Source organism: Gigantopelta aegis, chromosome 2 (assembly GCF_016097555.1).
Source record: "Gigantopelta aegis isolate Gae_Host chromosome 2, Gae_host_genome, whole genome shotgun sequence".
Lineage (NCBI taxonomy): Eukaryota > Metazoa > Mollusca > Gastropoda > Neomphalida > Peltospiridae > Gigantopelta > Gigantopelta aegis.
Genome location: NC_054700.1, coordinates 45,166,381 through 45,180,817, shown reverse-complemented (window position 1 = coordinate 45,180,817; position 14,437 = coordinate 45,166,381). Strand labels below are relative to the sequence as shown.

The window sequence follows — 14,437 nt, the reverse complement described above, 5'->3', positions numbered from 1 at the left end:
TATCCCATGCTGCTAATCGAAAAGAGTAGCCCTTGAAGTGGCGACAGTGGGTTTTCTCTCTCAATATTTATGTGGTTCTTAACCATATGTCTGACGCCATATAACTGTTAAATAAAATGTGTTGAGTGTGTCGTTAAATAAAACATTTCCTTCATGGTTTTATAAGTTATAAACCTAGAATTATGTGTTTGGGGTTGTTTTTTCACAGGTCTACCCTGAACATGGCTCCCGGTGCTGTGAAGCCTGAAGTGGGATCATCAGCAAACAACAGATTGGTCCCAGGAACGTGTACCACTCAGGCATCTTGACCCATGGATTACCTGCCTTGATTGTGGGTGTGGTCTTCACATACTGCTAAACCAGTGTCTATTTTTTTGAAAACCAAAACAATGAAAACCTTATTGTTGCAACTTAATATTCTGTCTTTAATTTGTTGATTTGTTTTTGGTGTGTAGAAGGAATATTATTTTGTATTGTTGTATTAATACTAGGCATAGAAACCACAATTCTGCCACTCTGTGCAAGTGAATAAATAAATTTAGTGGATTAGTATCGTTTATAAGTCATGTTTTGTGATGATAAATTGAGCTCAGGATATAAAAATACTGAAATTTGAATTGCCGATGGATTTTGTTTACTTCAGAACAATTTGTAGTTAAAACTTGTGTCTCGTTGATCATTTAAATATATGGTTGATATTACCTGAGTTCCAGGACAAAACAATTGGAAATAAATTAATATTTATATTTCAGCTGATTAAAATGAACGCATTCTTTGTATAGAGGTAGTTGTGATTGGATATTTATTTTTTTATTTTCCCGATTTGGCCAATGTTTTTCTAGGAAATCTATATGTGTTTTGTTTTAAGTACCAATAGGTGCTGCCTAATTGTGATGCCTTCATGTCAATCATTGTGATGTTAAGCAATTGGCTCACCAAGCGTTATGGTGTTAAGTGATAGTCGTGTCCATGTATTAATCATTATGTTGTTAAGTTATTGATCAAAGCCTTTCAAGCCAATATATAAATCTAGTCTTGTGCTTCTAAAACATTTACGTCCAGACCTCAATAACATCTGAACTCCAGCTAATGACATTTAAAAATCTACGGACTTTGTGAAAGTCAAGTCTAGACTTCAAAATCTTTTATGAGCACAATGAAATCAACAAATATTTCAACAAAAATGTACACAAGGAAATTATCAACTTTTCAGTTAACTTGTGCTCGTCAGATACGTCTGTCCGAGTTGACATTGACTGAAGGGTTACTTATGTTGACTGTGGCCATGAACACTGGTTTTATTACTCTCTGTAAACTAATATCCGGTACACAATTGGACTACGGTAGCCATGGCTTTAAGTAACTGATTTCACTATTTTTAATCAGAATGAAAGTTCACATCTACCAAGCTGTAATGATTTTTGTGTGGCCTGTACGACATAAACGGGTGAGATATAGGTATTAATTTACCGACTGGCAACGGCATCAACTTTTGGGTTTAGCTCAACATTAAAGTTTCACATTTAATGCAATTTCTCACAAAATATAAGTCCTACATTAGTGAAACATGACTTAATAGTTGCACCTATGGATGTTCATCACAATGCATGTAATTTTATTTTAAAGATGTTGATTTAAAATATTTAATTAAAATACTTTTGCAGTTAGCTCGACATTAAAGTTTCAGGTTTTATCACAAACCAGAAGTCCTACATCGATGAATCGTGGTTTATATTGCTAGTTGCAGCTATGGATATTAATCACAATTTATGTAGTTAAAATGGGAAAATTAATTATATTAAATTAAAAAAAAAATTAAAAATGTAATTAATTTTTTTTAAATGCATAGAGATGAACATTTAGGAATGCATCTGTCAGAGACATGGAATACGTTTAAGAGAGGTGAGACATTTAATTTCAATGCATCATTCAGGAACAAGATTTTTGTCCATATGCAGAGTTCTGTGCGTTTCCTCTGTGTATATAACTTCCACTGTTGTAAATAATGCTGGACTGATAAATCTGTGAAGTGACATCAAAATTTAGCCAGTGTTCGAGTGCACGGCTAAGCCATAACAAGACATCAAAGTTGAATTGGGACCGACAGTTTTGCTAGATATTCATTAAACTCTTGTGATTGTCGATCTGCCGTTAAATCCTTTTACAGTGTTAAATTATAGCTTTCAACATCATCGAGTCGTGCAGTGTGGATGATAACATAATGGTGAAATCTGTTGGCGTTTGCATTATTTTCATGTGTACAAAGGTTTTAAAAAAAAATATATATATATATATATATATATATATATATGTGTGTGTGTGTGTGTGTGTGTGTTTCTCCCGGTGAACACACATCCTTCTTCAGGTCTCTGAAAATTGTGAGACCGATCGTTTCATTCGTGCATGTCTAACTGCACAACTGTGTTTTTGTTCACATATTAAATTTAGAACATCATTTACATGATCTTGACAAGTTATGCAAGAAATGGTTACCTGAATTGGTTTTGTGTAATTCATAAATGATTCAGGAAATTTGAAAATTTCCAAAGGCCTGGAGTTTATGTATTTTCCAACCAATTCGCAGTACTTGCTAAAAGTATTGTTTGTCGAGCCAAAATACAGTTTTGTGGTCATATTTGTAGTCGCCACTTGTAAAGTGAAAGTCGTTATTAGGCTTTCTGTCGGAAAATAATTTGATATGTAATAAAACAAAAAACCAGACCATAAGTGCCCCTTCTAGGTGGTTATGGGTTTGTAATGCTTTAAAAATGGACACTGCATTTGTCATCCAATAGCCAGTGATTAATAAGTCAATGTGTTCTAGTGGTGTCGTTAAACAAAATAAATTTAATTGTCATACTTTATTAAATTTTAAACAGCAGTTGAATTACAATCGTCTATATAAAAAATTTAAAAAATATGTGCATTAATTTTCGAGATTTTAGGGTACCTAATTTTACCATCCTCTGGCAGAAAGCCTGATTATCTGGTGTCATAAAACCAGCTACTACATAATGTGGCTTTAAATCTGCAGCTATAGCTATCATCTAGCACTTACATGTAACTGATACAAGCTACATTCATTTTATCCTGTTATTGTAATAAGTCTATCGTATTTTCAGATCGGTGTGTCGGGTATTTGCTGCATCTATGAGTTATTGCTTTTCATGGTGTGTTCTGGAATGGCCAATTTTAAATTTCGTTAAACATTTGTGTGAATGAGATTTGTTACCATGTCAGTTAAATGTGTGTATTTTGTACATTTTGATACACTTTACTTGAGAAGGGTGGTGGGTAGGTGTAAGCACAGCATAGATGTCATTAAGTTAAATATATTTTTGTTACATTTTACTCTCTCTATTTTTTTTCCCCCCCTTTTTTTGTTACAATTATTTAGTTTACTTCAGTATATTAAAAAAAAAAGAGTAGAAGAATCAATCCATGAATCCATGCCTGATCACCAATACGACTTGATCTGTTTGGGGCAGGTATTTTGGTTTTAACTACAGTTACTGTTATTTAATTATTTTATGATGTTTTCCAAGATATCAATTAGCATGGCAATGACGTCATATTTCTGTAGTTGTGGTTAACAAACCTATACTTAGTCTTTTTTAGCTTTCAACATTTCATTTGTATTCATCATAGAATAAAGTTGTATGTTTTTTTCAGAGAAATTGGATATCGTTATTTTATTTTGTAATGGATGATGACCAAGCCAGCACCTTGTTAGTTACATTCATATATATAGTTGACTTTCTGGTGAAAAGTTTATTACATTTTAAAAAATACACCTGTCAATTTTGTAGTTTATTTTTTTAATTGTCTGATTTCCGTGATTGTAAATTTATTCTGCATATAAATTGCCAAAATATATCACAAAATTAAGTCTAGATTTTTTATCTTGAATATAGTTACAAATTAAATTTCAAAATTTTAGTTAGCTTTATTTTATGAATTGTCAGTTTTCTGAGAGATTTATGGAATGAGTGATGTTTAATTATTATCCATTTTAACCAAAGCAGTTCATGGTTTTCTGTAAACCAGTGTATGATGACAGTATGTTTGTGAAATCGGGTGTTGAAATCCCACTTAATGTATTTGTGATATATGAAAAATGGCAAAAGCAGTGCGAGTCCAATGTCCAATGAATACAAGACATATGTTTTAACGCTGTGTTGCTTATATATTCAGTTGAAACTTGGTACAAAGAACAGATGGTATACCAACCACATGTCAGGGGCATTCCTCCCACCCCCCACGTGTCTCCGCCCGCCCGCCCCCCCCCCCCCCACACACACACACACACTAAAGACTACCCCATCTACCTAGTGTGCATCCTCACTCCAGATATTGTTCCTACAATTGTACATTCTGCTTATTTAGAAAAAAACATAAGTGCACTTATTTGAAACTTGTCTATTCAGTGGTGCAGAAATATAAAATATCTCACTAGTCTGCCAGATCAGTAGAATTAAAATGTACTAGTCCTACAGAAAGTCTACTAGTCTGTCAGCCGAACAATAAACTACATGCATTAGCATGTTATCATAATAAAAGCTTCACTTCAAATAAACGTCCATTAACAGCAGAACATGTTAAGATCTCGTTTACCAACCTTTGCTTGTAATATAGAAGATTCAGTAGAAAAAATTAATTAATTATTTCAATAGTCAGTCAGGAAAAAAAAAGAGGTTGCCCGTAGGACTGGCGGTTATAACTTTTGACTTATCGAGTACATTTTAGAAAAATTGTGCAAGGGGTTGCTGTCTTGTTGCCAGCGAAGTGTTTAGGGATGGTCGAGTCGTGCTACACCAGAAGAAAGTGATTGAAAGGGATTCAGATTGATCATCCACAATTGGAATTCACTAAATGTGAATGAAAGTTGAATTTGGGAAATATTTTTTCATTATTAAATTGAAAAGAAAGAAAAAAGCTAATTCAAAAATTAAATGAAGTCAATTATTTTTTTCTACTTTTTTAAAATTGATATTTGGTTTTAACAAAAATCTGATTGTGAAATATCGCTAATAATTACTCAGGCCCAGCTTAAAGCCTACTCTGCTCAATAATGTTTTTGGGGGTAGGGGGTATTAAGGAAGTGGTGATCAATTCAGCTAAAACCGGCATAGTACCGCCCTCATGAATATGGAACGTTTTGTGCAAACTGGGCCCTTTTCACTGAATTGTTTACCACATTTTGTTTAGGCTGATTGAGTCTTAATATTGGCCTTGCTTCCATATTAAAAATATAATAATAACCACAGTCTCTTTATTTATACATGATTTTAAATGTAAAAGTTAAAATATAACTATATCCATCAAGGGATCTCAACTAATGAGTAATTATTCGCTAGAATGAGATAAGGGGAATAACTCTTGCCATTGTACATACTGCTGAGTTAGACTTCTTCGTTTTTATACAAGCTTTAACAAATTTAATTATCTTGTGATTATTATAACATTCTGTTTTTATTTTGTTTATGTTTACATTATTCTGGTGTGATGTTTAAAAAAAAACAATTAAAAAAACATATTTGATTTGTTTTCTGTCTGAAATACATGAAATAAAAGTTAATGAATTGTATATGTATCTTTTTTTGACAGTTAACAAGTATTTTCTATATTACAAATATTATTGCCAGTTCAAATATTATTGCCAGTTTGTTTTCAGTTTATTTTCGTGCATGAATCCGCAGTGGTTGAAGTATGCTGCTCTTGTCACAGATTTCAGATGGGCTGTGTCCAGATAGAGGTTATTGAGATAAGTAGATTATGAGGTCGTATACCATCAAACCGAACTGTTTAGGCGCGTTTGCGGGGATATTAGCGGGGGTGGGGAGGGGGTTGATCTGGACCGTCGAGTGAAGTTTATAGGGGTGTCTAGACATTCTCCCCCAAAAATGTATTGAAAAAGAACATTTATTTGAGCAGGGGGTAGGGGTTCGACCCCTGCACACGCACCTGCTGTTAAAAATCCCTGTAGATTTGAGCTTGTACTGGGAACACTAAGAGAGAGAGAGAGAGAGAAATGTACAAACTCGAAGAATACGTACATTTAAATACATGTTAATACCCCACCCCCACCCCGATTTGGACGTCTACCACACTTGTTTTGTACCAAGAATTGTGCAGTGCTCTTTCTTTTAAACGTTTCTTTCGCTCCACACCCATTCTCCGCCACCACCACCCAGAAACCAATTACTTACGTACCTTCCAGTTATGGACCTGGAAGTATTTCTTATATCTTTTAAAGCATAAGAAGAAAACATATTTCGTGAAAAAGAAATTCTAATTCGGACCGCTAATTGGTTGGTGTAACCTTTCATTCGGTTTGCTATTCTAGCGCTGGCATTGTTCGCGACGGGAGTCCATCCAATAGCTATCCGACTGTTGGGGCGATGGAAAATGGTTCGCAAATTGCCTTCATCGCGAATCCATTAGAAGAGGAAGCGCTGGAGAAAGCCCAATTATTAGAAAGAAATGATTCAAGAAAACGTACAATTGACACGGTCTCGTGGCAGATTGTCTAAAAAAAATTAAACATCACCCCCCCCCACACACACACACACACACGCACACACAACCTGGTGTGTCGTCAACCCATGGAAGTCATGTATCTTCATTTTTAATTCAATAGTATAAGTTTCTTTGTTTTGTTTAACGACATCACTAGAGAACATTGATTTATTAATTATCGGCTATTGGATGTCAAACATTTGATAATTTTGACATATAGTCTTGGAGAGGAAACCCGCTTGGTATCGAGGGATCTTTTTATATGCACCATCACACATACATGGAAGCACATACCACGGCCTTTGATATACCAGTCGTGATGCACTGGCTGGAACGAGAAATAATCCATCAAGCGAACGCTTTACCACTGGGCTACGCCCCGCCCCCCGAGTAGTATGAAATGCAGTAGGCTAACTTAAGTATGCGTCGTATAAAATTATGAAGTAGAATATTTTTTAAACTTGAAACTTTTTTTCAGTGGACCCATTGGGCTATTTCTCGTTCCAGCCAGTGCACCACGACTGGCATATTAAAAGCCGTGCTATAATTTCTGTATGATTATGCAAATAAAAAGATCCCTTGCTGCTAATCGAAAAACGTAGCGGGTTTCCTCTCTGAGACTTAATGTCGAAATTACCAAATGCTTGACATCCACTAGCCTTCTTCTTTTTGTTCGCTTGTTGACTACACGTCGAGGCCAGCAGTGACTATGAACGATACTGTTCTCTGTAGATCACTTCTTGTGCCATACAGTTTCTTCTGGAGAGTTTTAGTTGTCCAGGAAGTCTCCCTCAGCTGCTGTAGGTTTATGCAGTCTTCGATGACATGTTCGGTCGTCTGTTCTGCTTCTCCACATGAGCACATGGAAGAAGGTACCAGCCGGAACTTCTATGCATATGCTGGTTCAGCCTGTTGTGTCCAGTCTTTAGTCGGAAAATGATGACCTGTTCTTGGCGGGACAGCAGGTAATAATCATTGGTTTGTTTGGGAGGTCTATAGAGAGATTTAATATGGGATTTCATCTCTTCGTATGTCACCCAGTTATCCTCCTGTTTTTCAGTTGCACCCACTTTTGCCAGTCTGTCTGCATTTTCATTTCCTGGTATGCCACAGTGAGCAGGGATCCATTGTAACACGACTTGGCTGACACTGCTGATAGGATGTAGGGCTTCTGAAAGTCTGTCAAGCTTGTTGTTTTCAAGAGCCTGGAGGGCAGAGAGAGCATCAGTCAGGAAGACGACATGTGGGCAGTTCTCTCTGGTGCTGATGATGTGGGCAGCAAAGATGAGAGCTTCAACGTCTGCAGCATAGTTTGTTCAGTGTTTCCCTGGTGTATATTCCAGTCCCTCCGTTTTTCACTGCACTTGTTGCAGATCCATTAGTATATACCTGTGTCTATGTCTCTGGGTACTGTTCATCAATCATGGCCAGTGTCAGGGCTCGTTTGTATGGTTCACTGTGTTCCTTCCAGGGCTGAGGTGTTGGACCACTGTGCAGATCTTTTCATTGTCCAATTGTGGTTTCCATGGTGGGATGCAACTTACAGTACTAACTTGTACTAACCTTATGTTGCCTCAGGAGTGATTTGCTCTGTTTATGAAGGCTAGTTCTTTTGAGTCTGTTGCAGGGATAGTATCCAATAGCCGATGATGAATAAATCAATGTGCTCTAGTTGTGCCGTTAAACAAAACAAACTTTTGAAAATTGTTATATACTGCCACGGTAACACCGATGACTGGTACATCAAAGTCCGTGTTAAGTGTTGCCTTGTCTGGGTGTACATATAAAAGATTATTCGCTGCTGTTCCGCACGAGTAGTCGGTGTTCCAATCAGCGGGTTTGTTCTAATGGATACAGGTGTTTGTAGTTTTTGTCATGCGTTCATCAAAGAACTGTTCAATCTCACCGGAGTTTTGTTAAAGACAGGATTCTCGTTTAAAGAAAGCATACGAGACGCGAAATGATGCAGATGTTAGGACACAATGATCTGTGCTGAAACATTTTTTTTGGATGCATGTCCATCATTCTACCCACAATATTAGTAACAACCCATGTAAAAAAAATACACAGTGATTCGTTTGAAATCCTATAGTACAGGCCTCACGCGAGGTAAAAATCATAGAGCGAAGTCACTTCTCTCTCAAACTTTATATATATGATACTTTTACACATATCGATGTACAAATCATGCATATAATGTCCTTTTTTTTTATCCAAACATATTGCCTTTGTTACAGGGCAGCCAACATGAAATGCCGAACACAATCAGAAGGGGAAAAAACGTGCCCATGTGCAAACCACATTATCTGTGTATGTGCACGTTCTGGACGTGAAACATGAATACTATTAGTATATAGAATGAATGAATGAATGAATGAATGCATGAATGTTTAACGACACCTCAGCACGAAAACTACATCGGCTATTGGGTGTCAAACTATGATAACCTATAGTATATAGCTTCTTGGTAATAACGCAAATATGAATAAACCTTGTTCGGCGATTTTATTTTATTTTGTGTAAACATCATCACCGCACACACATACATACACACACACACACACAGAGAGAGAGAGAGAGAGAGAGAGAGAGAGAGAGAGAGAGAGAGAGAGAGAGAGAGAGAGAGAGACACACAGACAGAGAGATAGAGAAAGATAAAGATAAAACGAGAGATCGAGAGCGACACACGCAGAGATGCACACACACACACAGATACACACACACGCACACATATATACATGTACACACACACACACACACACACACACACACACACACACACACACACATTGAAGTTCGTACGTCTTTGAATGAAAATGTCGAAATAACGTTATAACCAGATAACTGAGCTCGGTCCAAGTCGGCGTGTTTGAACATTATAAGCACAGTAATAAACGAAAATCAATATTGTTAACTAAACACACGTTCTTTTCTTTCTGTTTTTATTTACTGTCCTTCAAAGTCAAGAGTGCTCGTTATCTAAAAAGTCGTAATTATAGTTACAACTGCAACCGCAAATCGTCAAATAAATCTCTAACAATGACAATTAACCCTTTTAAGGCCCTTGCGCCTTTTTAACTGGGGAGCAGGTAAAGTTTCCTTTAAGTAATTAGCTTAGTTCGGTTCGGCTATTTTACCGGGGTAACCGGCATCTTTCGAAAACCGCCCGCTTTCATTCGTAATGGCTGACTTTATAGCCGCCTAAACCGCCCAAGTGGAGTTTCTGTCTTTGTTGTTTGTGACGTGCTAACAATGTGTCCCCGCATTACGTACAAACGTGTAAGTAATTGTCATAAAAACACCGATTACCTTCTAGCGCCACCTTTAATAAACACAAACCGCACCACCCACATTGTTGGTATGTGTTGGTATAATATATATTCAGCGCAGTCGGTTTCCTTGTTAGCGTATAGGTCAGAGGCGGATCCAAAAGAAGAGGGGCCACAGGGGACCCGCCCCACTAAAAATATTAAAGTGCTCCTTTTTTCCTCTGGTATTTTTTTAATTATTATTTTTTTTTTTTTTATATATTTTTTTTTTTAAATTGGGATGCCCTTTTGACGAGTTTATTTACCCTTTTCCCGTTAGTTCATCCCGCAAAATATTTTATGGATCCGCCCATGTATGCGTGTGACATTGCGAATGGGGTGGGAGGGGGGAGTGGTATTTTGAGAACAGCACTTTTCGGACCATGATTACATTTGTTTCAGTAAATAATCCCATGCCCATGAGATCTAATGCTATACATGTATAATGTTTCAGCGAAATAGTACACGTTTTGGCCTCAAAAAAGACAAAAGAAAACAAAAGAAAGGAATACAATGTTCGATTTAAATATATACTTTTGCATGTCATTTACAACAACATCCCCAATCTCAGCCGCTGCTCCATGACTGGTATATCAAGTTCGCATGGTATGTGCTGTCCTGTCTATGGGATTTATTTGCTGCTGTTCTGTAGCCTGTGTTCCGACACTGGGCTTCTTCTAATGAATATAGGTGCGGGTAATTTTTACCATGCATTCATCAAAGAACTGTTCGAGCACGCAAGAGTTTTGTACAAGACATTCATTTCATTCCATCTTATTTCCATGCTTATATCCATTTAAGGTTCAAGCACGCTGTCCTGGGCACACACCTCAGCTATCTGGGCTGTCTGTTCAGGACAGTGGGTTAGTTGTTAGTTGGTTAGTGGTTAGTGAGAGAGAAGAGGGTGTAGTGGCCTTACACCTACCCACTGAACCCTTAAGAACTCATTCTGGGTTGGAGCCGGTACCAGGCTGCGAACCCTGTATCTACCAGCCTGTAATCCGATGGCGCCACCGAGGCCGGTTGTACAAGACAGGAAGCTCTTCTGATGAAAGCAAAAGCGTTCTATTTGACAGCGGTAGAGCCGAATTTTAAAAAAATAAAAATAATAATAAATGTTTTATTTACGACGCACTCAACAGATTTTATTTACGGTTATATGGGCGTCGAACCTTTGGTCAACAACATTTAAGATGCATGATGCTAACGGCTCTTAGGAATTATTTTGTTTCCATAAGCGATGTCATCACACAGAACACGTTGCGAAGTCAATTTTGTGAGTCTTCTTACGCCTTTTCGTGGGGCGGATTCCAGACTCGTTGTTATTCATATGTATTCTGCCATTAGTCATTTCCATAACATTTAAAGCCTTATAGAATGGAACTTTATAAAAGGTTTAGAAACACATAGGTTCTTCTGAGACAGAGAGACCAGCAACAGTTAATGCCAGCTAAAATAACTGAGAATTAATTAAGTAAACAAGGAAACTAATAATAATACTAACAACAACAAAAACTGTTGACCCCATGACATTATATGGTACACTATCATACTAATTTTCCACTTTCACTTGGAACAAAAAGATGACAAGAGTTGTTCCCCTTAGGCCATTAAGTTGAACTGTGTGGGGAGGAAAAGAAAGAAAGAAATGTTTTATTTAACGACGCACTCAACACATTTTATTTACGGATATATGGCGTCAGACATATGGTTAAGGACCACACAAAAAAAAGATTTTGAGAGGAAACCCGCTGTCGCCACTTCATGGGCTACTCTTTCCAATTAGCAGTAAAGGATCTTTTATTTGCGCTTCCCACAGGCAGGATAGCACAAACCATGGCCTTTGTTGAACCAGTTATGGATCACTGGTCGGTGCAAGTGGTTTACATCTACCCATTGAGCCTTGCGGAGCCCTCACTCAGGGTTTGGAGTCGGTATCTGGATTAAAAATCCCATGCCTCGACTGGGATCCGAACCCAGTACCTTCCAACCTGTTGACTGATGGCCTAACCACGACGCCACTGAATGTATGTGGGGAAGGAAGACAGAGACAGGCAGACCAAAAAAACAGACAATAATCAAATTTACAACTGTATCCTCCCTTCGTTCGTTCATCCGTCCTTCTTCTCCCCCTCTCTCCCTCCCTCGCTCTCTCTCTCTCCCTCCCTCGCTCTCTCTCTCTCCCTCCCTCTCTCTCTCTCTCTCTCTCTCTCTCTCTCTCTCTCTCTCTCTCTCTCTCTCTCTCTCTCTCTCTCTCTCTCTCTCTCTCTCCCCCTCCCAACCGCTTCCACCACCACCATTATCAAAAACACTACCATCATCATTACCATCATAGTCACAATTTTTTTTTAAATATCTTCTACTTCTTTTTTCTTCTTCTATATCTTGTTCTTTTCATCATCGTCCTCTTCTTTTCTTTCGTCTTCATAATCTTCGTTACCCTTTTTCTTCTTCTTCCTTCTACATCTTCTTTTTCTTCTTCATTTTCTTCTTCATCACCATCCTTTTCTTCTTCTTCTTATTCGTCCTTTTCTCTCACTCTCCCTCCCACTTCTTCTTGGACTTCTGTAACAAAAACACGACCCTATACGTATGATACGCAAATACCATGTACAAAACGTATTCCCAGGTGTCTGAAAACAGTGTTTAGAGTGTGTCAGACACGCACACGCGCGCGGCAGTGGTTAAAAACGATTATCGATCCGTGAGTGCGAACCGCCGGACCCCGCGCTTTCAGACTCACAATTAATTACAAGTTTCAAATTACCTCCTCCATCGTGCCACACTTCGATCGATTTCCACAGCAATCTGATTTCACACTTGCCGCTAATACGGTTTACTAAGTCTGTATTAGGGCTGCGAGCCAAGATTTTGTTTACCGATTTATTTTATTTTGTAGTTCAACGAAAGTCGCCTGGTCATTTTATTATTATCGATTCTCCATTGCACCTATTGGTTGCGCGGTCGCTGATAAATTAAACATGACGGGATGGGGCACTTATTTTATACTGAGCACAAAAAAATTAGTCTGTGGAGAAAAAAAAGAGAGAAAAGAATCGCATTATTACTGGTGTAACCAATCTTGGTGACGTGGTGGTTATGTTCTCAGGTTTTAACATCAGTTAAGATTTTATGTTTTTATTCAGGCATCGGTTCCATATCAGAGTGTAGGCAATATAAAATTGGGCCGAGTTCAGCCAGACCGAGCAGAAAAACGTTCGCTAGACTGGTTTAAATGCGCTTCACGTTAAACCAAATGACTGCATCAGGAACCAGTCAAAAAGACTAGTTGGCGAACGATGGCGTCGCTCGCTGTCGCTGAACACGGAACGGTGTATCAAAGTCAGTGGTACGTGCTGTCCTGTTTGAAAAGCGCATATAAAATATCCTTTCGCTGCTAATAGGCAGGTGAAGCCCGTATAATAGACACTTGAGGCCGAATTTACAGAGTCTGTTTTTAACTTACACGCGTGTAACAACATGCATTTACAAAGCTTAAAAAAAAAAAAAAAAAAAGGGGCACGGGGTGGGAGCTTCATAAATTTGGACCTTCGCGTGTAACAACATGTATTTATAACGCTTAAAAAAATATATATAATAATAAAAGGGGGCGGGGGTGGCGGCTTCATAAATTTGGACTTTCATCTTTACTCATCCAGGACTTTGTCTAGTCCTGGGTAAGGGTGGGTCGATGAGAAATAATCATCCTATTACTACATTTACTTATTTGTTTAATTACTTCAACGCTTATTTTTACAAATTTATTTTTAGTAAATAATATTTAATTTAGATACTGCTTTTTCTTGTTGTTTTCTCCCGATTTCTCTTCTCTTCCTTTCTCTCTGACATAAATAAAGAAAAATCGACAAACCTTGGATTAAATTCTCCTTTTTTATTTAATTACTAAATAGACAACCTTTTGTTGCAGCTGGTATGTGATCGTTTGTTTGAAAATGGACATTTTTTGGACTACCATAATCACCATTCAGTCTCCAGCGACACGCACCAAAAGCTTTTGTCCGGTGATAAAAACGTCTATTTATCCCCGTTATCCAGTACGCATTATGTGGGGCTTTATTAAACAAATCTTCTATTCGTGTCAAACATGCTAGGACCAAAATCGATACGGAGATTAATATCGGCACAGTGTTTCTGCACTGTTCGGTAGGAAACTAAATGCGTAAGTGTCAATCACGCGAAAGTTAGACCTAAATAGAAATATCCCCGCATCATGGAATCCGCATCAAATTACGAAATTGCGAAAACTATGTTCATTATTATTTTTGTGATTTAGAGAGAGAGAGAGAGAGAGAGAGAGAGAGAGAGAGAGAGAGAGAGAGAGAGAGAGAGAGAGAAAGGCCGAGAGACAGGCAGAGAGACAGCGGCAGAGAGAGAGAGAGAGAGAGAGAGAGAGAGAGAGAGAGAGAGAGAGAGAGGGCAGAGAGAGAGAGAGGAGAGAGAGACAGACAGCAGAAGAGAGAGAGAGAGAGAGAGAGAGAGAGAGAGGAGAGAGACAGGCAGAGACAGAGAGAGAGAGAGAGAGAGAGAGAGAGAGAGAGAGAGAGAGAGAGAGGGCAGAGAGAGAGAGAGGGAGAGAGAGACAAACAGAC

At 38.0% G+C, this 14,437-nt stretch overlaps 1 protein-coding gene across 3 annotated transcripts in view; it reads left to right on the top strand.

The window, feature by feature from the left end:
* LOC121386239 (3-hydroxy-3-methylglutaryl-coenzyme A reductase-like) overlaps window positions 1–3,677 on the top strand; it is a 37,889-nt gene extending 34,212 nt beyond the window's left edge. For all 3 annotated transcript variants that reach the window (XM_041517072.1, XM_041517087.1, XM_041517080.1), the window contains exon 21: window positions 209–3,677. In XM_041517072.1, coding sequence (XP_041373006.1) covers window positions 209–308 — 100 coding nt within the window. In that variant the 3' untranslated portion in view covers window positions 309–3,677. The remainder of the gene's footprint in view (window positions 1–208) is intronic.
* The last annotated feature ends 10,760 nt before the right edge of the window (window positions 3,678–14,437 follow it).